The 24988-nt window shown below is 37.2% G+C and overlaps 1 protein-coding gene across 1 annotated transcript; it reads left to right on the top strand.

Moving 5' to 3' along the window:
• Nucleotides 1–4377: 4377 nt before the first annotated feature.
• Nucleotides 4378–21756, top strand: TMX4 (thioredoxin-related transmembrane protein 4; the record flags this gene model as incomplete). Its single annotated transcript, XM_010281397.1, has 9 exons — nucleotides 4378–4545; nucleotides 6204–6233; nucleotides 8183–8298; nucleotides 13259–13304; nucleotides 14390–14518; nucleotides 15484–15529; nucleotides 17789–17890; nucleotides 20120–20183; nucleotides 21473–21756. Coding segments are annotated over 9 exons (985 nt in total), but the record flags the coding sequence as incomplete, so codon positions are not given.
• Between the last annotated feature and the right edge of the window lie 3232 nt (nucleotides 21757–24988).

The raw sequence follows: 24988 nt of genomic DNA on the forward strand, positions 1-24988 counted from the left end.
CTTCACTTGTGGCATGATACTGTTCTTGAAATGGACGTGACATTTTGTGCTTGAAGGCTAGCCTGACCTGTTTGTATTTAGAAAGGGGAAAAGGAGCCTGAGGGTTTTTTTTTTTAAGAGAGCAGTTTAAAAAAAAAGTAGTTTAAATAGGCTGTATGCTCACATGATATCTGTGTGCCATGCAGCTATGAAACAGGATTTTATTGTGGCATGTGGGCTACACCTCTGTGGGAGTGCTTGAGTTTGAACAGTTTGAAACAGACTGGGTAGCCTGTGAAGCAGCCTAGGTTGCCCGTCAACATCTGAACTCATGCTCCCTCATAAATGCTTACGCGGCTGCTTTGTTTTCTGTTGTTTACGATTTAATTTGAGGTACCTCAAGTCTCTTACTAAGGGGAAGGACTGTCACTTCCCCTAGGGCTTTACTACTCAGGATCCTACTGGACAGCTGGTATTAATCAGTGAATAGGTGGGAACAATCCTGCAATAGCTGATTGAGAGACCCAGGGATGCCGGCTATTGTGACTAAGAATTTGGGTTTGATCTTGAGTCTCTTTTTTTGCCTTTTCACTTCTGTTCTAAAAGGTGGGGGAAGAGACGATCTTGGAGTGTGAGGAAGTAAATTTGTTTTTTAAATTGAAATATTTCCACTTCTGACATCCTAGTCCTATGTAGAAGCTATTGTATGAAAGGTACTGATTCATATATGAGTTGGTGAATCTTAAGGAGGAAGAAGGTTATTTATGGTGACTTAAAGTTTTTATTTCTAAGAGGAAAATATTTAAATAATTAGTGCTGCATGCCCCTGAGGAAGAAAAAAGAGGGGAACTGACTGAAATCAGAAGTGTTTGGGATAGTGAACAGTTAAAATCCTTTGTCAGTCTTTACTCCTCTTGAAACACTGCAATCTGGTTTGGAGTGACAGGTAACTGATGATAGCAATGGTGGCAAAGTTAGCTTTAGTTCTAGCTGAATATGGCACATGTTGCTGCATTGCTTAAATGAGACATATTTTATGTATGGTGTTTGATGTGTGAAAGATCTTTGGTTCTCCATGCTACTTTTTGTGGTACATTTCTAGTGCTTTCTGCTTTCCTTCTAACTGAGGAGGAACCTTTTTCTTTATTGAGGATGGTAACTCAATGCTGCTGTTCTTGAAATAGTGACAGTTTGAGATTCCCAGTCATGTCCAAACAGGAGTTTGAGATCTAGTATGGATTTCTTATGATTCTTGCAACCGTTCTCATGCTGATGGATTTTGCCTTCTACTGATTTTTATCTGGTTTAGAGGTGGTGATCTGAATGGGAGTCCTGCATGTCAGTTCATTGATTCCTTCCGTGCTGTGTGGTAGGTCTTTTGGCAAGACTGCAATATCATTCATCAAAACCTCATTTGCTCAAAGAACCTCCTGTTTGTTTATAAGACCTTTGTTTTCCAAGCAGTACAATGAAAATGTGGTTATAGGAGCTCTATGGAAAAAAAAAAAAAATTCGGTCACCTGCTTTAGGTTACTGGTTTTAAGCCTTCTGCCCTGGTAGGAACAGGTACTACTACTTCTGTTTCATGTTAATTTTTCTATCTGTGAAAGTAGTGCAGGCAAATTATTGTATGCTACCACTTTTTTGTTGTTCTCAGGTGCACAAATAGAGAAACTTAAGTCAGAAATTACTTGGGTGAGGGATTTGTAGTAGAAATAGGATTTTTCTTCCTTCATCCCTCCTAGCTGAAGTGTGTGTACTTTGCTGACTTTTTGTAAATACTCAGTTACTCATAGCTAGCAAAATTGCGAGCACTGGAAGAACTGCCGTATTTCGTTGATAAAAACGTTCTAGGTAACTTTGTATGTCTGAAAAACGTTGCAACACTTTTTCCTTACTGCTACTATCGTGGCACACAGATCCTGGCTGAAGTGCTGAGAGTGTGATGCTGGAATGACCTGTTATAAAATGTTTCCTTATTGACTTGTTTTTAGTTTGTAGCTGCAAGGTAATGATTCATTCATATGAGGAGGTTTTTTGTCTTTATTTTTAATATTGTGTCTATTAGGAATATAGAAAACTATTTTCTGGTCTGTTTATTTAAAAGTGCATTTTACAGTTGTAAACATAGCTTGTTCCAAGCTTGATTGATCTTAATTTAACATCCTCTTCTTTTTGAAGTAGATTAAAACAAACCAACCCACCCCCCCAACAATAGACTTGTGGTCTTTATGCCTCTGGTTACAAATGAAACTACTTAATGTACCTGCAATACTTCAGGAACTTACCTATGGCGAAAATCTCTAGTTTAGTTCCCACACAGGATGTTAAATGTTTCAGTTCCCATTTGTTTCAGCACAGACATAACGCTGTGTGTACCTAAAAAAGCATTTCTTAATTTTCTATTTTGGTTCTAGCCAGGTGAAAATTGGGAGAATAATGTAATAGTCATATTTTCAAGGCTAGCTTATCATACCTATAGCATAGGCCCATACTTTATTTTCTCATTATCATTTATTGTTAAACATTGCCTCGCTATTTAGTAGGCCAGATTATCACAAGGGTTCAGTCCTCTCACTATCACTTTTGTCTGTAATATCAAGGGAGTGTGCTAAAAATCTAGCTGAATGTTTTGGTATTTACATGCTTTAATGCTTTTAAACAGTTGGCTCAAAACATTTTGTGTAAATAAACTCCTGAAGAATTCTATAAATTATTTGACTGTTACTGGAACTTAGATTGAGAGTTCAGTAAGATGGGAATTTTCTGTCGCTTATGAGAGTATAGTCTCTTACTTCCTCTTGATTTGTTAGTATCCAGGCTTTCTTTGTCCTATTCTTTAAAAAAAAAAAAACACCACCCACCACCCCAAAAAGCAGTGTGTGTGTGTGTGTGTGTGTGTGTGTGTGTGTGTGTGTGTGTGAAAATCAAGTTACCAAAACTCTAGTTTGGTTCTGAAGTTTCTGCCGCCTTCCTGATTGAGTTCAGAGGAAATGACCAAATTATCAATAGACTCTAATAACTGGACATGCGGCTGGTTACTGTGCCATGCATTGGCTGAACAGAAACTGATAAAATGTGAAATGGAAATATCCTTGGTAGCACCTGCTTTACTATTATAGAAGGGGACAAACCCATGTAGAATGATGGAACTTGATCTGCTGAAGTTCTAGAAAATTTCACATATTTTTTTCAGTGATTGATTGGCTTTTTATTTGAAAAATAATTGCTCCATCTTTAAAAATCTTGTGAATTGAAAGTTGTTGGGGTCTTTTTTTCCTTTTAATTGCAGATGGTAGTCTTATCCTTTTCTTGTTTTTGAAACTAGAGAGCTGAATAATTATGATAGACCCTGCTTTGCTTCTCATCTTCTTGAAAGTTTAAAATGCATTTCATTACTGAGGTGTAGAACAAGTGGAAAGTAGCACTTGAAATGTTATCTAAAAGAATACCATTTGTTTGGTTTGTAGTGTGTCACACCACAATGGTATGCAGTTACTTTTCCCTTTTATTCGGGTATTATTGGAAAAGAGGTGCATGTCAGGTTACTGAGGTAAATTCAGCAGAATGAGAATTCATATGGTTGGGTTTGCACCCTGAAACAAATTCCACAGAACAGTGCTTTGGTGTATTGTCACTTCAGCAGGCCCATCTGTGATTTAAGGCATTTGAGTGAAGCTTGGTAGGAGGATCGAGGGAAGAAACCTCCTTTGTTTGCTCTGAGACAGCTAGGGCTTTGGCAATTTGTAAAAAAAAAAAACAAAACTTGTTTAACTGTTGTGGAGCAACCATTTTTGGGTTGGGAGGTCTTGTCTGTTTTGGAGGGGTTTTAGCACACTGGAGGAAACTTCTTGTCAGCTTCCAGAGCCTGTATTATTGTGGTATAGGTCTTGGTAGATTACAGGGACTAACTTCTGTATCTTTGGCTACCACCTTGTCACTTGAAAAGTAGACTAAAACCATATAGTTGACTTTGAGGCTTATCTTTTGTTGAAATTACAATGCTGCCTATCCTGCCTCAAGACCTACATGTATTTAGGAACAAGAACGAATCAAATTATAGTCTTAAAATAACACCCAAAGACATCAGGCACTGGGGTTTTTCTGTAAGTTTATGAAATCTGTAGCAATAAGGCAAAACTACTAAAAAGAAGTAATAATTATTTCATTCTGATACTGTTTTTACCATTCTATTAGGTATTGTCTCAACATTTGGACCTCTAATTTCAATAGTACTCCCAATCTGAAATCCAGCAAATAGTTTGATTTACTGTAAGCAGTACCTTTTAGAAAAGCTGTGCGTCTTGAATGGAGGAAAACTAGACTAAACTGAGAAATGCTGTTTTTGGCAAATCCTCTCGTGCTTGTTGCCATAAGCTGTTTTTCCTTTGTTCCTAGATTCTTGCAACTTCCAGAAATTGCCATCAGAGCAAAGCCTGGAATGGGATTCGGGGTTACATCTGTTCAACATTGGCAGTTACTGATAATGGTAGTGAACAAGCAGGTAAAAAGGGTCTGTTACATTCGTTTGAAAACGAGTGAATTGGTGAATTCCCTAGCCAAGTGGTTAGAAGAAGAGAGAAGATTAGTGGCTTCAGTTGGAAACTGTATCAGTAAATCTTGCAGTCATTCTGTGTTTACTGATCAACTCTGTAGTGATATGACTGAGTGGCATGTTTCCTCAAACTGGTTTTAACTTAAGTTTTGTTTGGGGTTGTTTGGTTTTTGTATTGCAGCCATCAGTGAATTTGAATCAGTGCTATTTGAAAGCCAAAGATTGATCTTTAATGCTTTAGAATAGAGAAAGACATAGAGTTTGCTTTTGACTTTTTAAGAGCTTAAAATTTTGCTTTTGGATTGCTTGCTTTATGCCCTCTGAAAAAAGCTTCAGGTATTGTAATGGATTGGAGTAGGAACTGGAAAACGCCTGGCTACTTTGAAATAGTGATTTTAATCCACTTAAGTCAATTGTTCTTGCAATGGACCTGACATAGATAGATGCTAGTTGCCTCATTTATGGAGGGTAGACAGTGCATGAGGATACTTCAACTGCAAAACTTTGTGCTGTGTAAGAGGTCTGGTAATGCCACAAATGAGGTGTGCATTGAGAGATGTGCATTACATCCTTGCGGTAACTTGTCAATGTGTAATTTATAGGTACGTGGTGTTTTCAATCTGATTTTTAAATGGTGGGGATCAGTAAATTGCTTTTTAATGTGTAATGGGCTACTGAAAACTTCCTTTCCTTAACCGACTGCCCAGGTCTTGATTTAAATTCTGGTGGACTTTGATTTTTAAATTGGAAAGGCCTGAGTGCTGTTTTGTTGGCACATTTGTAGGGCATAGGGCAGTGGAAACAAGAAGTTAACAGCTAAACATACCCCCTTGTGCAAAGGGAGAAGCTGGAGGAGTAACAGTCCTGAATTTGGTGTTGAGGTGCTAATTATTTCCTGGTCTATCTATGGCAGAAGGAATTTGGTTACATCTGCTTTTGTAAGTGACCTGGTCTTTGATCTTGTGACTTGATGAAAAGTAATGAAGACTGGTTTCCGAGCAGATCCACACATGGATCTGCTTTCCTGCTCCAACAGACTTCTTTTTTTTCATGGGGAATATAGGAATGCTAGTTATATCATGACTCCTGTAGAACCGCAGCTTTGTGTTTCTAAAGGGTTCATTAGAAGCTTACACTGAAATAAAGTACCTCCTTAAGCTTCAGTTCTTCAGGGTGCAAAAAGTTTTTTGAAACTTTTGATAAAGGTCACCTAAGCGTGAAGTATTGTACTCTTTTGTATCTTACCTCCCCCTTACACTTTCTCTTTCAGTATTTTAAGGCTGAGAGGGAGGTAAAATAAAGCTTTGGCAATAGAGTGTTTTTCTTATTTCCAGGAGGTGTTCCTGAATTCCTCTTAGTGCTTCAAGTGCTGCATAACAAATGTGGACATTTGAAAGTGAGGATGTTGAAGTAAACAGCAGTGATAACTCTTGCAAAAATCTGATGGCAATTGCAAGTTCATTCTTGCTTATGTGGGGACAGGGTGTTTCCTGGCTGGCACAAATTGAACATGTAATTTCAGGAATGTAAGGCAAATATTTTAAGCCTGATTGTGCCAATGTTCAGCTTGAGCGGCTCGATCCTGTAGCTTCGTATGTGACTGTTGCCATCCCACATACAATACTGGTAATAAAATCTAGGATGCCAACAACTAAGGCTTTTTGTGAAGTTCATTGTTACGTTCTCATAACATCATTATGTTCTGCTAAAACTGTGATATGGGTGGATTTTAATGCTGCTTTGAGCTAAAGAAGATGTTTGTAATCATATAAATATTAGCCACGTGTATTGAATATTCCACTTACATTCATGAGCACATCTTCTAAATTAAAGTGAAATGTAAACATAAATGTTGATACGGGCCAAATTTCAATTTCAAGATCAGATGGTACTTTAAACAGGCTAAAGGGTGTATTAATCTTGAAAATCTCATGGCATGAGTTTGACAAATCTAGAGAAGCTCGGTTTAGAAAACATTCCAACTTCTGTCTTTAATTTTTGAGCAACATCAGCAGCATTATCTGATGGACGGATGCAGTTTCTTACCTACTAGTCAAGCTACTGAAATAATACTCAAGTATAGTATCTGTCAAACTGTTATTAAAAGCTCTCTATAGGCCGGCAGCACAATAGGAAACAACTCTGCATGTGACACTTGTTTCCAGCATCTTTTTAGAAGATACTGAGAGGCTGTTTCTTGGCAGGGTAACATTATGTGCTGTTTTCAGGTACTCTCACATGAAGTGATGTTGATTCAAAAAACCCACAATATTAGCTTTCGAACTTAAAATCATAAATTCCTTGTACAGTAAAATACAAAACATTTTTAAATTGTATCTTTTTCACTTCCAAATGACAAGATTTCCTTTTGAAACCTAAATACTTAGGTTTCAAAAGTACCATAAAGCACTCAGAGTAAATTTGATTCTACCTCTTCTGTGAGAAATTGCCTGGTTTAGGTTCAGACTTACTTACATGAAACATCTGCGGGTGGCTGAGGAGATCTCTGTCTGCAGCCACTAAGAAAGTAAGCATTCCTGATCAGAAGATAGCCAGAGAATAAGAAGCGCCACTCTTTAAATCAAATAGTAGTACTGGAAGACAAACTGAAGGAGTAAGGGAGTTCGTTGTAGAGGTTCTCAGGTAGAGTGTAGTGGTTACGCAGGCTGCTAAGCATATCGGACTCTGTCCATGAAGAAATTTGTTTCTACTGTTAACAGTGGATGAGGAGCGTGGTAGCATATATGGAGTACTGTGAGAAGTACTGTGTCTCTAGACCCACTATTTTTGCTACCAGAAACCTGCATATGTACATTTCCACCTCCACCCTTCCCAATGAATTAGGTTAAACCATGTGAAGGTCTCTTTGTCAGACTGTTGCAAGCTGCACAAATTTGACAGAGACGTTGTCAACCAACTCAGGGTAGAGTACATGAAGATGGTAAATGGGGCTTTATCAGGATTTAAGTGTTATCTGATGCTATACTTTCATATTAGCTGTTCTGTCTCTATGTTGATATTACCAATAACAACTGCAAACTTGGTTTGATTATTCCAGTTGGTAGTATAGAAAACTCAGCTCTTGAAACATACTCTTATTTTGCTGAAATGAATTCTGAGAAGAAACAAGACTTGAGAAAGACAGTATGAGCAGCAGGCATTTGACGTGCAATCTTTTGAAATCTCTAAACAGTGCTGTCAAAAAGGGCATGCTTTGATGTATTGAGTAGTGGGCTAAGGCAAACGTAATTTCTGGAAGTTCTTGAGGTGTGGAAAAATGAAACAAAATGTTGCATTGAAGGATACTACTTCAAAGGACAGCCTGGCTTCAATAATCCAGATAGCTGTTGTGGAAATGGGTTTATTTCATATGTAAATAGAATAAATCATGAGTAGTGAGGAGTTTGGATACAAATTTCTTAAATCTGTGGAGACTTGGGGTTTGGCTTTTTTTTTTATAACATGACTAGGAACATAGGGATTGATACAAAACTACTTGATTATTTTATTCAGTAGACTTGATTAAGCAAAATTGTAGCATTTTTTCCTGTGTGATTGATGTATTTTTATTTTCTTTATACAGTAAATCAATTTGAATGTCTGTAAGTGTAAGAATATTAAAATATTTAACCTGCCTTCCCCCTTTAGCTATGCTCCTTGGTGTCCAGCTTGTCAACAGATTGAGTTGACGTGGGAGAGTTTTGCAAAGGAAAGTGAACGTCTAGATATCACTGTGGGAAAGGTGGATGTCACTCAAGAACCAGGTATAGTATGAAATAGACTGTTACAATAAAAGGAATTATGCAGTATAAGTACCACTTACTATCTGGGAGTGTGCTTTATTTTGTCAGAGTACCTGGGATACCAGCCAAGTCAGAAAAGAGGTTTCTAAATTAAAATAATGTTATCCACATTTCTTTCTCCATATGGTTCATATCTGTGAGCCTAAGTTTATTAACTCGGTTTGAAGGATTAAAGAATTGGGGGAGTGATCTGGCTTAATACTGTATTAAAAAGGGCTTATTCTCTATTTTAATCTACTTCACTGAAAGCTGTTGCCTGTCTCATTCCTCTCTCCTCCAAACCGTCTGCAGAAGAATCCAGTTCTGTAGCCTCCAGTTACGAAGAGTTTCAGGGTGTGGTAATGTTATCGCAGTGTGAGCTTGCTTTTAATAAGTTCTTAACTGTTTCTATGATGGTGCTGGTTTAGTGCCTTGTTTAATTGTAGTAGTGCTCTAAAGTACAGGCATTATTGTCTGCTGTTGGTGATGCACATATGCATATGTGTTTACAAAAAGGATTTCCTAACTATCCACAGAAGTATGAATACAATCTTCTTTATTCCTTTGGTGACTCCCTTTAAAGTTTTGAATGAGTGTTTGCGTAAGCAGTACCAACATTGTTTAAACTTCTGTATCTCTTGGGAATGCTTCATGCTTGTTTTGGCTCTGAGGGGATAAAAGATTTTATCAGCAGTATCAAAAGACTGACAGAGTTAGGCGAGATGTTACAAGAATAAGAAGGCTAAGCTTTACTGATGTTTTTTTTCTTTTCCTTACAAAGTATGTGGAAAATGTGTCCAGTTTATTAGTTTAAAGAAAGCTGAACAAGTTAGCTTTGTCAAATTAATGGCAGGGAAATTACTTAAACTCTGGTCTCAGATACAGCAATTTAAGTTCACAAGAAAATGTCAGCTGTTCTAGACCTTGTGTGGGTTAATGTTTTGTTAAAAGTTCAGAAGTATACAAAAACTCTTATCCTAAAAATCTGCTGATGTGGGTCCTTCCTTTAGTGCATGTGCCAATCGTTAACTATTAAACAGATGAGTTTACATCTATGAAAAAAAATTAATATTTAAACTTAAAGCTAACTTCTTCACATTAACAAAGTAATGGTTACTCTGGAGTTAAGGCTGCAAATGGGGACCTGTTATAATCCTATCTTGTTATTTTCTCCCAATTTGACAGGGATTCTTTTGCTTATGCAGTGTTCAAATAAAAGGATATCAGTCTTGATTGTGGCATTTGGATATGACTGTAACGTAAAAATTCACTTTCAGAAGTGAGGCTGTAAAAATAAAATACTTGAGATCTCGAAGGAATTATTCTTCCTGGTAAAAAAACTTGAATGGCAGTGCTGGGACCTGAAGGGGTCAGGTACTTGATACTTTTTGGTCTAAATTTTTCTGACTGCTGAGTGATGCCAGATTCTTAAGACCTTAGATGTGACTTTTAACCACAAGTTCCTTAAATATTTGAGTTTCTAATGTTGCTGAGAGTCTTGACCTCTGAGGATGCTTGACTTCTGCAAGTCAAAGGATTGACCCAAAATGAAGAATTTGTGCCAAAGCATGCGTAATATACCTACAATATATAGTTCAGTACAAAGCATGAAAACTGTAGCTACTTCTGAAACTAATAAATACTCAAACTGGAAAGCAAAGATTTATTACATATTTGACCTTTGGTGCTGATGTAATTTTGAAGGTATATTAGCCCCTTTGGAAGCTTTCCAAAGTTATTGAGGTATTTTGACTAGAGGCTTATGCTTCAGCCTTCTGGCTGGTGTGCTTACGTGCTCTATCTCCTGTTCTTGCTTGCACAATAGTGTCTTAATTAGCTTTGGTTATGTAACCCCTTCATCAAACTGAAAGTAGTCAAAACACATTAAATTAGGGGAAAACCGCTAGATGAGTGCAGAGTTGCATAAAATTGGGCTTCCAAAACCTGCAGGAGAAAGTAGCCATTCATGGTGCTTAATTACAGCAGATGCCAAAGAATAAATCCACCAGAGCCTTAATGGATTTACAGCATATTTCAGTCACTTGATGTACTGGTCTTAGTGTTTATTCTTTCCTCCTCTTTTCTATTGAAACACTCAGTATTTCAAGAGCAAGTAATGGAGGTGCTTCTGGATCTCAAAGTGGTGCCTTTCTTAAGCTCCCAATCACAACATTCACCTGTGATTTAAAAAAAGACTTCTTGGATCTTCTGTAATCTTCTTTAAGTAGCTGTTAGATGAAAGCAGCTGTATTTTTAGATGGCATCTGTGTTCTCTGTGTATTTGTGGGGGGTACGTGTGTGCAAATACTGAAGGTTTTTTCTTGTTCTTGATTAGCTGTTATAATAATGCATGTATGCCCGCTTTTGATTTGCAGATAAAGACATATGCTTAAATGCATTTCAAGGTAAACTACTAGCCAGTTCAAGTTTGTATTAAACACCCACCAAAATATTTACTGTCTGTTCTTAGCTTTTTGTAGCCGGCTCACATCTGCTTTTATTGATCCAAGGAGGTGCCTTAGATAAGCAAGAAACTGCCATCTAAAGTTTTGGGGATGCTTAGGTGCATTTTGGCAACAGATTTTGTATTTTAGAATTTATAGATCTCATTGTTCATTCTGAGACCGTTGGTGCTTGCTCTAGGATAGGCTACTGGTAAGAGAGATTTAAGCTAGCTATTTTGTTTTCTGTTTGCCTGACTAGCATTTGTAAGAACTTCAGAGGGACTTTCAGTGTTCCCATGACTTTCTCTGCTCTTAAGCATATTACGTTCTTTATGGCTCTCCACCTAGTTTTTCTTGTGCAGCTGTGCTTTCTGCTTGATTAATTCTGCTGTTACACTTGTGGTTTTATTTACTTTGTATCTCCCTGTGCTGGCACAGCTTTTAGCTGTTTTAGTAAAGTATTCCACCACCCTGCCTCTCATGGCAATAAAGGCAGAAAGCTGAAAAGTTGAAATGAAGATTACTTCCTTTTTGGAACTTTAAAGATGCTTGCACTCAGTTTGATTTAAAAATCTTCCAAAAAACCTCCAAACAACAAAAAAACCCACAACCTTTTTTTGCCTATTTCATAGGGGAATTCAGACTAGGAAAAACATCACTACTGAAACTTTTAAAAATGCCTGGTTTAGATCAGTATGGCTCATCTTTGTCTCTAAGGGCAGAAACTCCCTTGCTGCAATACTTCTCCATGGCTAACTTCCTGGTGCCAAGAGATGTTTCTTTTATTGAAAGCTGAATAAGGACTTAGTTTCCCAAAAGATTTTCACGGAACTTTATAAAAGGAAAAGTTAAATAACTGATTTGTACTCTTTATGTTGGTACTTTATATGAACGGCAGTTGCTGACTACAGGAATTTAGCCCTTACTGATGGAGTTAGACTGCATATCTAGGGGTTGATAAACTCTGAAGTCTGCTGTATTTTTTTCCCAAAATAGACTGCATTAGTAGCACATTTTTAATTTCTGTAGTCTTTAAGTTGGATGTGTTGAATAGTAAATAAAATTTCTAAGCACTAAGATGAGTTTTTCCTTTCACTTGCAGGGTTTGTAATTGTCAGGAGGTAGTAGTGCCAAGTAGCCCTGATTTTAATCAGATCTGGAAACAGAGCGGGGAAAGTGATGTCTTCACCTGACAGCTTAGCTAGTTGAGTCGTACAGACAGCCTGCTTGTGAGATGTTTGGGAGCTTTTTGCTTCACAAGGTGACTCTTTTGCAATGAAGCTGTATACTGGGAGATCTTCGTTGGTGTACCTAACGCAGCAGTGAAGCTGGAAGGTCTTGCACCTCTTACTCTGTAGCAGTACTGAGTGCAAGGCCAGAGAACTTAAAACACCCTCTGCCCCGAAAGCTGCTTTTTGAAGATTTCGATAATTCCTCTGTCCTATGAGTTGCATTATGTTGTCACTGTCTAGGGTGATACTTGTAAAAAGATTATTATGTATTTGCCAGTCAGTGAAACACCCACTTTCAGTGTGGGGATCAATTCCAGTCAGCCTCTTGAAGCCCTACTTCAGCCTTTCTGTGTCCTTTCTGCTGTCTTATGTCTGGGACTCGAAATGCTGAGATGACCCACCCTTCTGGATGGTGTAAAAAATTATTCTCATGGCTTAAACTTGTAATATTTTACAGAACAGAATGTTGAGACATCCGAAGCTTTATTATCAATCTGTTGGCATACCATTTGTATTTACCTAGAGAGGAATGATGTATGGGAAGGAAGGATAGGAACCTAGAAACAGCCAAAGTATTGTCTTGCTATAGTCATGTTTATGAGAGAGATTGAGCCTTCCTACAGGCTATAAGAACAGACTGGTTGTGCAGTGTATGTGGATTATTTGGAAGAAACAAACAGGAAGATTAATTTATTTAATGACATGAAGTTCCAGAGATCTGAAATGTGTGGCTCTAAATTATTTAAAATCAGCTAGAAGCTGAATTAAAATCAGGGGCTAGAGTTTGTAAGCCATTGTTGTCATTGCTATTGTTGTTAGTGGCCCAACTTTCTAGATGAAACAAAGGTCGTCTGGACAAGACTACGCACAGACACAAGCACACAACATCCTGGATTATGGGTGCATTGGGGTGGCTCTTTTTTTCCCTTGATTGGAGTGGCACACTGCTGGGTATGGTAAAAAACTTCATCTTGTGTGCAAATATTCATTAGAGAAATCAATGTAGAAAAATTACCTTGCAATAAACAGTCTTCAAAGTCAGCGTTTTTCCTTAATTTGTCATCAGTATTTAGTATCTGTTACTGCTTGTAGCATTTCTGAAGACAAATTGGTAACCTGTATTCACAAAACAGTGGTAAAAGCTATGCAGTCTGCTGCTTTCTAGTCTACAAATACAGATCTCTCTGTATTTATAGATAAGTCAGAATGATGAGAAATTTCCGTTTTACTTCACCTTTTGATGTGTCTTTTTTCTTCCCTTTCTAGGCTTGAGTGGTCGTTTCTTTGTCACAACACTTCCTACAATTTACCAGTAAGTGTGATTTTTTTTTGTTGTTTGTTTGTGGTTTTTTTACCAGACAACTGTTTCAGTATGTATTCTTTTTTCCTGTCCTGTTTGAACAGTGGCATGGAAGATGTAATGAACCATTGGCTTATTCCACTTTTGTCAATCTCTAAAACATTTCTCAGGAACTCAGTGCACTTAATGAACATAAAGTATGTATTTTTAACTTATGGTGAAGGTTCTCCTACAAACAGTTTTGTACCTGAGTAAAAGTGATGTTTTTGCAGTCTGGAAACAGTATTCAATAGCACTTGTAAAAACTGGTGGAGGTTTGCAGTACTGCTTTCTAGAAGCCTGGCCATATGTGAGCAGATACGCTTGACCTTATAGAATTGTCACTAAAATTTCTCATTTGGATAACTGACTACATCGGTCACGTGTAAAACAGTGCATACGTTTTCCACTGTTTGTTGTACTGCTTCTGTTACCGCTTAGAATTCTTCATCTGTTGACTCCTACTTGTCACTTGTTTTAAATGGTTAACTCTGAAATGTAGGGGAAAATGAAGGAACACTGGCTTTTGATTTCAGTTCAGGTTATTGTTGGAGCGTTGGTTATATGATCAAGTCCTCACCTGAGGCTTTTCTTTAGTTTAAGTTCACCTGTTATCAATACTGTTAAAAATGGATCAGAAAGGACGTTTGCTGTATCTCTTATCCAATAAGATGTTATCCTTTAAATATTGAACCCTTTAAGTCATGGTATTGAGTCGTGCATATACATACACACACACACATATATATTCACACTCTTAATTCTGAGTTTTGTCTAAAAAATGGTTTGGTTGCTAACATCATGTGCTTTATTTGTCGCAGTGTGAGTGAATATCTAAGAAAAATAGCTGTTATAATAAATGGCGAAAGCTTACGCTGTTTAAAAACTGAGACCTTCCACCATGGATTACAGTTTCAAAACATATTGAAAATGCTTAGGTGTTCAGCTTTCTGAGCAAGTCAAATCTATAATGTATATGGGTGTTTTGGTTGGATTTTTTTACCATAGATGAAGTTTAAGGGATGTCTGTGTTTAATGCATATTTCTGCTTTTTCTAGTGCAAACGATGGAGTTTTTCGCAGATACCGAGGTTCACGGACATTGGAAGATCTTCAAGGTTATGTTTTAGAGAGAAAATGGGAAGCTGTGGAGCCTGTAGCAGGATGGAAGTCTCCATCTTCTATAATGTAACACTTTGTTTTTCTTAACAAGAAACATGCTTTATAGCTCATTATTCATTATGTTGATAGCTTAGAGACAAAAGGCCTTTATTCCCTAGACACGTAGGTTTTGCAGAAGCACTCTGTATTGACAACCTGCTTTCAAGTTTCTCACCTTTAGAAGCAGTTTCTTTTCTCCATTTGCTTTTTTTCGTACCTGCTAAGGCTTGATTATATTGTCTTTGAAAATATATAAAGGAAAAAAGTACAGCCACTGAGAGTTATCTAAGTGTCAGCTTTAATATCTGCCAGGTACTGGAATCAAATGAATGTTTATGTAGGTTATTACTACTTGAATTCTGGCTACTTGGAGCAGGCGGCCTTTAGCTTTAAGGATTCTTGATTATTTGTTTACAATGAAGTCTTGTGTTGTCCTCTGGAGTAGAAAAGAGTGCAGTGCTTATGCAGTACATGAGAATTTGTTTTCAGAGCATTGGATTCGCTATGGAATAGTATAGCATGCTTGCATGATATAAAGGATGAACCAAAGATATGAATAGCCTGCATTTCATTCTGGCTAAAGCTATTATGTGTAAATTCAAAGATCCAGTGGGTGTCCTTATTCTCCTTCTGAGAATGAGGAAGAACTATATGGTATTTAGTAACGGGGAGAGGAGCCACAGGGCTGCATGCTGCTGTGACTTGGGAAAAGGCGGTTACGGCTGCACAGGGATAAGCTGTGAAATTGCTAGTTTTTGATGATGCTCAAATGTCATCTTTCAAGTCACTGTTTCAGTGCTTTACATTGACCTGGCTTAAATGACCATAATAGAGAAAATGTATTTGTTTGCAGTAGCCTCCTTCTGACAATTAGTAGGGCCTGAATGACTTTGGAAGGCTATAGAATCTGTTTCTGGTTTCTGTGTGGTTTGCTGTGTATCTCAACTCTTGTCTGTCTTAGAACCTGTTTCTTCCATTTCTTTGTTTCCTAGGATGCATGGCATGGCAGGGCTATTTCACCTCTCTGGATGGATCAGGGTAAGTAACTATGTGGTAGTGTTTTCCATACCCATTTTTTTTGCTTAGAATAATAATCTGTTTAGAAGTCAAAACCTAACTGAATATTTTTATTATCCTTTTGAGAGCTAAATTATCCTTACATTTACTGTACATCTGTATAGTATCTTTGCACTATAAATTTTGTGGTACGAATAGACTGCCAAAAATGACAGTTTGATTGTAAAGATTATCACCAATACTGAAAATACTTAGTGTTCTTATTATCTTAGCATAGTTAAAATGTTCTATCAAAGTGTACTAACAGGATAAAGAGTTTTTTGAGAGGTGCTGCAAAAATGGTTGTAGACATCAGGAATACGTTTAGTATCTACAAGGTTCTCTCACTTAATACTATTCCTAAAGATTATATCCAGGTTCATTTGCAGAGTTGTAAATCATGTTCTTCTGTAGTTTGTTTGCACGTAGAGTATTGTACAGGAGAAGAGAGGGTAACAGTTTTATTTTTCAGGAAGAATTTCTGCATCTGGATTTCAAAGTCTCAATGCCATTTGGATAGGAACATAACAAATTTGGACAGTAGAGTAATTATCAGCAGTAAAGGAGAAATGCTTAGTGTACACTGAAGTATGCTTTGAATGTAAAAATTCAGGACACTTTTGAAGCTATCAAAAGTTTTTCCTGTAGGATGCAGACACTGAGAATTTTCAGACCTTTCCAATTTTGGTCTGGAAACATACTCTTTCTTAAAATCTTCCAAGTGTAGTCAGGATCGAGAGACTGTATTTGATTTTAGCAAAATGTCTTATTTTTCGTAGCACATGTTACAATATTAAATGTAGTAGAGGGTTTGAACAGAGTCGGTATCACTTCCAGTAAGCATCTAACTAACCCAGGATCAAACAAAACTTTCAGTTGTTAGGTTTTCTGTGCAAGCTATTTTGAGTCTTTCTTTCACTGGGTAGTATTAACTTGTTATAGCCTTCTGGCGTTTCTCTTCCATGGTTGCTGTGTAATGATGTTGTCTCTGTCTGGTTTCCTTCCTGAAAGATTAAATGATCTGGGAAGAAATCTTCCCTAATTTGCTTTCTGCTTTGATAAATATTTCAGCTGTACATTTCCTCACTCTTCTTGCTGTGCTGTCCTAGCATATGCTTTAATAAATGTTGGAAGCTCTTCTGACATAAAAAAAAAAAAAAGACCCTGTCATTTCAGTATTTAAACTTCTGTAAATGTTGATTATGGTTTGCTGTCTAATGGATGTACTCTTGGAAGAGATCTAATGTCATAATTTACTTCCTACCAGACTATCTCGCTCAATATGATGCTTGGTTCAGTCAATTGAATTTGTAGGTTTGAATAACAGGCTTCAGATTCAAAGAAATCTTAGTATTGTATTTGGATTATTCTCTTTAAATTTGTAAATGAAATCACTTATTTAGTGTCTATTTAGAATGGGTGACTCCTTTTAAGAGCTAAAGAGCTTGAGTAAGAACTAAATGGATCAATTTCAGTTAATGAATGGATTCCCAAATTTAAGTATGTATTTTGATCTTGTGCAACTTTTAAGTGTCTGCTACCTCTTCCCAGATGTAGTTATGGGGATAAAGCTCTGTGTAACGTTACTTTTTTTTTCCACTTCGTAGTGTGCTTGTGAAGTGGGTATAAAAGGACACTTGCTTTTAACCTCTCTTAGTTGCTTTTTTGGTTCTGAAATGTTTAATTTCTACGTTACCTTTTTAAAATTACCAGTTTCATAGCCTTCTATTGGTGCTGTGACTGTCATAATCAGGGATGCTTACTGTATGGTCTCCTTCCCACAACAGAGACCATAACAACAAATGTATAGGTTCATGCTGTGGATTCATCTGGCCCAATAGTCTTGTCTCCAACAGTTGCCCATCTTCATAGAGAATATATGGATCAAGAACGTTGTGATACTTTCCTGTATACTCTGAGGCTTCCTCGTACATTTATCTGCAGTGAGATTACGTATGGCATCTCTAATGCCTACTGTCTTGGGAAGAAGGAATTGTGCATCCTTTGCTTAAAAAGCCTTTTAATGTGAACAACTCGGTAAAGAACCACAAGATTTAATGGTATCAAAAGAATTCTAGTCTGACACTTAAGAATGACTAGGGCTTGAGAGGGAAGAATTTAGTATAAATACTGTTATATTAAAGGTTTTAATTAGATATCACTTTACATAATGGTGACAGCAATATAAACCATAAGTGATGCTAGGTATGAAGTTACTAAGTATCTGCTTCTCATTTCCAGCAAATCCATAGCTACCTCACTGGCACTCTTGGAATTCATGTTTGGATTTCTTACGCAATCTTCATCTTGGCTACCTTACTGATTGGCCTGTTCCTGGGTTTGGTAAGAAACCATATTACTTTTTCTCAGTTACCTAGAACTTTTGCTTTGCATTAACTTGTGAAAAAAAGAATGAACTTCACTGATAAGATATATTGAAGTACCTTATTTTAATGACGTACCTCTTGTCCCTGGTATCCATCGATGGGACACGTGGCAATGGTTCAAAGCTGTGCCAGGGGAGGTTTAGGCTGGACATTAGGAAGCATTTCTTTACCAAGAGGGTGGTCAAACACTGGAACAGGCTTCCTAGAGGTGGGTGGTGCCTCAAGCCTGTGAGTGTTTGCGAGGCATTTGGACAATGCCCTTAACATGAATGGGTCAGGCAGTTGGAGTAGATGATTGTTGTAGGTCCCTTCCAGCTGAAATAATCTACTCTCTTATCTTCTATTAAAATTCTTAAGTATTCAGTACTGCAGATCCACTCTCTAGTGGTGTTACCTAATTCTGGTAAAGGTTAAGACTGGTTCACTGCAATAAGTTAGCCTTTTTATGAAATTCATGCTTCAATGTAGATTTTAGTCTGTCCACTAAACAAGTGATTTTTATATTGGCCTTTTGTATCTAAGACTTCAGTATTTAAATACAGGACTCCAACTTGCTAAAAACACAGGCTTTGGGGAGAGACTTTTATTAGCTGGAGTGGGATTGTATTTGTGGGAGTTAGCAATGTAAGTATGCTGCTGCACCGTTACTGAAAATGAAAGCATGAAAGTATTTTTTTAAAGGCTTTGATGATTTGGGAGGTTAGTTGATTTACTCTGTTCCAGGGTGTAGCTTTGTGGTTACAGATTAGTTTAAATAAAATCTGACTTTACTTCCTTCTCCCGCGTGATCTTTTGGTTTGAGTTTGCATTAGTAATTGAAAACTCTGACCTCTCTTGTTACTAACCAGAACTGATGTGTTCATATATCAATCTCCAAAACATCAGGAAGGTTATTCAAACCAACCTGTGGGCTATACAATATGTTGTATATGTGCAAATGTTAAAGACCATATTGTGAGCCCTATCTTGGTTCATCAGTGGAAACAGTTGAAATTTGCTTTACCTGTGGATCTGGGATTATTTCCTCTCAGAATATTTGAATGCTGTGGCTCTGTGACCTCCCAAATATCAATATGAAATGAGAAACTGAGCTAGAAAAGGAGATCTAGATGGGAATAGAGTCCGTTCAGATGAGCTGCTTGGTCCACAAGCATGTTCTGCAACTGCAAAGACAGTTTAAAACACTTATGCCAATAACTGGTTTAACTAGCTACTAAATCACTATTCCATGTTGGAAGTGTAAAGGTTGTTTCTGGCACTTGGATCTCTGCTCTTCAGCCCAAATATTAGTGTTAGTGAAATAAAGAAAAAATGCATGAGTATGTTTCTCAGTAGTACAGGGAAGTGGTTTCAAAGCAGTATGTGTGTGTGTATTTAGGCAAAACCACATTTTTGTACCTAATATGTGTACAGAATTGATATAAATGAGCAAATATCTTTCATTATACAATTTAAACAGCTGCATTTTTCCATATGGTAGACTTTCATCGCAAAATGAATGCAAATCAATTTAGTGTAACTAGGAGCAAATGAATACGATGATTTAAGAAAACTTCCCTCCTTCCTCCTTCACTAAAATAAAAACAACCTGAAAAAGCTGAAAAGATGTGAAATTAATCTCTCAGCTTTTTCTAAAAAGCTTTAAATGATTGAAATGTATTTCTTTAACATGATGTCATCTGTTTCTCTTTCTTTCCTTTGCATTATTCTTAGCATGTGACAATGAGACACAAATATCTCCCTTGCATTTTGATTGTATGTGTTCTGCACTAGGCTGCTTTAAATAACAACAAGCACAAAAGGTGGAAGTATGCATCATGTATTGAGGAGCCAGGGGTAGGAACGGAATAACATCCCAAAATATAGACGATCTTAACCAAGATTGTTTCATAAGTTTTAAAGAAATCAAAATCCTCAACTGTGTTCTGGTCTCTCTTCTTAAGATGTAAGCTGAATAAATTTAGGGAAGTAGGAGGTAGAAAATTCGTTATAGAAGGCAGAGAATGTTGGTTGGCATACACTTAAAATGCACTTTGTCTATGTTTTTATTTAGCTCTTATCTCTGAGCAAGATAATATAATTGTATGTCTATCTAAAAAGGATGAGTAGGAGAATACTTAATAGTGCAGGGGCTGCTGGTCTGATTTGCTAATAAAGGTCGTTTTTTTTTTTTTCTTTCACGCAGATACTAGTTTTGATTTCAGACTGCCTTTGCCCATCCAAGTCAAGATACAGTGCTGAAACATCTGGTAAGAACTCTTCAGTGGGTGAGATACTGTAGGTGTAAATGTAAACTTGTAGGAGGGAGGGTAATGCACTGTCAAGAACTTAGATGTGAACCACAAACATTGATACGTTGGGCTTTAAAATATCGATGTCACAGCATCCACCTGGAGGACAGCAAAGCAGACAAAAAAAACCACCCCAAACAAACTAACAGTAACTTGTCCTAGCTTCCACAGCTGTGAAGAGGCTAAATGCATTCAAAATGAGGAAGTCCTGAAGAAAGATACTGGGGTTTCTGTATTTTATGCAGGTGCATATTCGCTAGACCTGTTGCTTAAATATAGAATGGAATTTGCTTTGGCAGGACACTTCCACATCCTAATATGCACTCTGTATATTGCATTAGGAGATGCAATATTCTGAGCCTGTAAAATTCTCTATGGGAGAATAATGTGCAGTTGGGGAAAGAAGGAGATAGAGGGAATCAAATGAATCTAGAGACTGGAGGCTTGGGGATGGGGGAAGGTATTGTGTCTCCTTCAAATAAAAGAAAAAAAAAAAATCCTTCCTGTTACTTAGTGAGAGGGTTTCTGAATAAGTATTTTGCTCCCTATGAACACGGGCGGCAAAAACTTGCACACAAAATAAAGTCTCTTGTCAGCCTGAGATGTGTATTAAGCTCCAGAATGTTTTGGTACATTTTTGCTTATTAAGTGGAGTCAAAACTTAACTGTAATTAAAAATGTAATTTTTAATTGTGTAGGTTTTTTTGTGTATTGGTTTGCTGTTGAAGATGCATCTGTGACGCTTACCAATAAGACTTTAGCCAAACCTAGAATTCATAAGTGTGCAAAATAACTATCTTCAGCATCTTAGATGTTCATCACTATCAAAAAAAAAACGCACCGGTGCATACTCGTGTGGTGTGCTATCCAGTTGGCTGGTTGACTCAACAGCAGCTGTTACCTGACAGAGCTTACCAGTATCTTAGTGCTTCGCACTGATTTGTTTGATAATTATACCTCTTCAAGGAGTCAAGTACAATGATCTGTCTTTAGTTTGTAACTTGGTGGAACAAAACGAAAGCTATCTATGCCCAATGTTCAAGAAAAACAAATGAAAATGCAGGAGAAATAATACTGAAGATTTATTTGAAATAATTGAAAAATAAGGAAAACATAGTCCTGTACAAGTTTTCAATAATAACGTTCATGAATATTTCAGAGTAGATACATGGTGATGTAACTTTAAAAGACATTGTTCTGAGATTCAGTCTAGCTTCAGTATTTGAAACTCTTCTTTTCTCTAGAAGAAGCGATTACAAAGGATAATGTGGAGAACGCAGCGTTAGAAGAACCGGAGGAGGCTGCAGAGCTTTCTGCAGATGATGCGGAAGAGACTGCAGATGTAAAAGAACTCTCGGATGGAGAAGATGCAGCAAACTCAAGTGCTGATGACTCAGAGGAGGATTTAGCACTTGGAAAAGAATCAGGGGAAGAAGAAATGGAAGACTTAAGTGAACAACCTTTAGCTGATTCAGAGACTGAAAGCTCAGTAAGGCAGCGTAAAAGTCAGGTGGCTGATAACGGACTATAGTTTTATTGGTGGTGTATTTTGTACACTTGGACCAAAGAAGTATCGGACCCTGGGTCTGAAGCTTACACTTGATTTGTCGTTTGTGTTTACGCAAAACCTCTGCTCTGTCAGCAGGCTTTTCTTTTTTTTTTTTTTTTGAGCTAATACTTACTTACTTTGTTTTATAAGCACATATCCTGTGTGTTGTATAACTTTAGCCATGACAATCAAAATAAGTGTATCTTATCTGTTTCAAGTCTTCTATGAGAAAAGGGGTGTAACCGTCTCAGTTCACCAGGAAAGTGGTCATCTATGCTTGTGTTCCTTTAAGTACTGACCTAAGCAAGATCAGAACTTCTAACTTCTTATAGTAGCTTGGCAGGACTGTGACTTCTCTGTCTGAATGTTTATAGCTTCTAAATGCCACAGAAGCACCAGATAAGTGATACAGTAGTGAAAGAAGGCACCTTACTAGTCTTCTATTAAAAATGTTGTGTATGATGGGTTTATTTTTATCACTTTCAACTGAAGCACCTTTCTCTTTCATTTTTATTAATGTTTGTTTTGAAATTTTATCATACAGTACGCCCCCAGATTTTTCAGTTTTTGGTAATTTGGAGGCATGCTGCACAGCTCAAGCTTGTCAGCTGAGTTTTTTGACTCAAGGAGTTTGAGTAATTGAAAACCTCAGGCTGAGGAAGAGTGGCAGCTAAATGTTTAAAACCTGTTTGAACTTCTAAAAGGATTAAAGGAAATTCTTTTGGTCGGGGGGATTTTTGCCAAAGCATGACTTTTTTCCCTTTCAAGAGATTGTAGCAAGAAGTATTCACTTTGTATATTTCTTGCCAATACAGGCTTGTCGTATGCAGTGCAGTTCTGCCACTTCCAACTCGGAATACTTTTGGCAGAACTCAAACTGCTTTAGTAATATTAACTGAAGAGGCACTTAAGGTTTTACCTTTGATCGCTTTTGTGCTTTTTGTCACTGGAATCAGCACATTAGGAAAAGAGGGGCACGGGTGGGTAGTGGGGAGAAGTGTTTGGTTTTGCTACTCATATAAAGTTAAACGTGTCTATTTAACTGTGTAAAGTGAAAATGGCTTGCCAGGTAGACACCATTTGGTGTGGTTAGAAGACTTAAGTCGTTAAAGACATCGGTATTTCCCTCCTTTGACTTGGTTAATATATAAGGCTTTTTCTTGGTAAGGAATACCTACAGTGAGATCCTGTGTGTTCCTATTTTGTTGATGTGAGTTCATGTGCATAAGATGTGTCTTAATCTTAATTTTTTATATATATATATATGTATAGGATAAACCTTGCTAACGTGCATGAATTTCATCTTGTTTTTCAAGAATAGAGAGTAATCAGAGATGAAATCGTGTCTCATTGGAAGAGACAAGTTGCAAGTTCAAAATGCTGGTTTCCTTTGAGACTGAGATTAATAGGGCCAATTTGTGTTGAAAGCTGGGTGGGTGTTTTTTTTCTTAAATGCTCATAAAGAGCATATTTACTAAGAAAGCTTAACTTTCCTTGCCTGTGTCCTGTTGCATATTGTGTCTTGGAACCATATGGTAGAAACTTTGCATTTGTCTGTTACAGCTGTGTGAAGAACAAAATTACCCTGCATATATTGAATATGAATTTTTGTAAGGAATGTTCTCAGTCTGGAGCTTGAATTTCATCTAGTGGACACATGTGAATATGCTTTCACATATGTGAAAACATACCATTGATAATATATATACATTGCACTATAATGAGAACAGTTTGTCTTGTGTTATTTGGGCATTGTCCCATGTAACGGAGCAATTGGAGAAGCTTACAGACAGCAGAACTCAGTAGTAGTTGAGGTACACAGCAGCTTTTTTTTTTTAACCAAAAAAACCCCAAAACAAAAACCAACCCCAAAATCAAGCTAAGCTTTTATTTGCAAATATTAAGAAAACTTTGTGGCCACGGTAGTCTGGAGGGAAGAACTGTGCACCTAAAAGCTCAGAGTACAGATTTGTTGTTTCCATCATGTATTTGCTTTTTTCATTATCTGTGCATCAGGAGCTCCTCAAAGTCTGAAAGAAAAACAAGACTTTAATCATATTTCATGAGACGAGCAGGAGTCAGTGTGTCTATTCGGTTACATGAACTTGCATAAGGTAAGAATAGACATGTCCCCTCAATCATGGATCCAAAATTATCAGACACTGAAAAATATGTGGGACTGTATCCAGCACAGATTGAGGGTGATGTTGACTTTGGTTGTGTACCAAAAAGGATATTTTATACTGCATAGGGTCTTGTGATATTCAGTGTGTAGGAGGGAGCATGTCGGTATTAAATTTTGATTCAGTTTCTCTTCACTTCTGTAATAGCACGGAGCCAGTCATCTAATATCTTCTTCAGCTGTTTAAAGGAGTTCTAACTTTAAAAGGTATAGAACTTCCTTATACCTCACAGTGGCTTTGTTGTATGCTGTTCAGAATATGAAGTATTAAAAAGTTAACTGTACCTCTTTTCAGTGCACAGAATTAGGTATTTGGGCTTTTTGAATGTTCAGACCAATAAGGTGCTCTCACAAGAGCTGGATTTCATTTTGGTGTCTTTGAATTTAAAAAACAAACAGAAACACAAACCACAAATGACACTCCGTCCTACAAGATACATGGTTTATGAGATGCTGTGAGAAAGATCAGACACTCCTTTGTGTGGTCATTCTCTGAAGTCTCTGCTTACGTTTTCTCTGTTTTTGCATGTCACTTGTTAAGTTTGGATTGTTTGAAAAGAAGATACTTAGTATTTTCCATCATGATAGAGCCAACTGTAAGATCACTCTCTGATGCGCAGGGATGAAGTGAGCAGGGACGAAATAAGCAGGCAGCAAGTGACAGCAGTTCATCTTATCATAGATCCGTTGTGTGAATCTGGAAATGAGCTATACTAGGCTTCTAAGGTTTCTTGAACATAATGTGTGTGTCACTGCTCCTGTGCTTGCATTAATAAAGTAGGGAATATTAATGCTATTTTGGGTTTGACTCTATTTGACGTGTATTGGTGTATCTTATTACAAAGATCACTAAATTGTGATTAAGACTTCAGAAAAACAGGTGCTGTGCAACCATTGGTATCTCCAACTTAGTTTTACATCTGTAGGAAAAAATACTGTAGCATGATACTAGAGATAGTCAACTTTGACTAATGTTTATCTGGCAAACAAGTAGCAAACACTGTAAAGGCTAAATTTGTATTTAACAAAGAC

This window comes from Phaethon lepturus, unplaced genomic scaffold (assembly GCF_000687285.1).
Source record: "Phaethon lepturus isolate BGI_N335 unplaced genomic scaffold, ASM68728v1 scaffold5992, whole genome shotgun sequence".
Lineage (NCBI taxonomy): Eukaryota > Metazoa > Chordata > Aves > Phaethontiformes > Phaethontidae > Phaethon > Phaethon lepturus.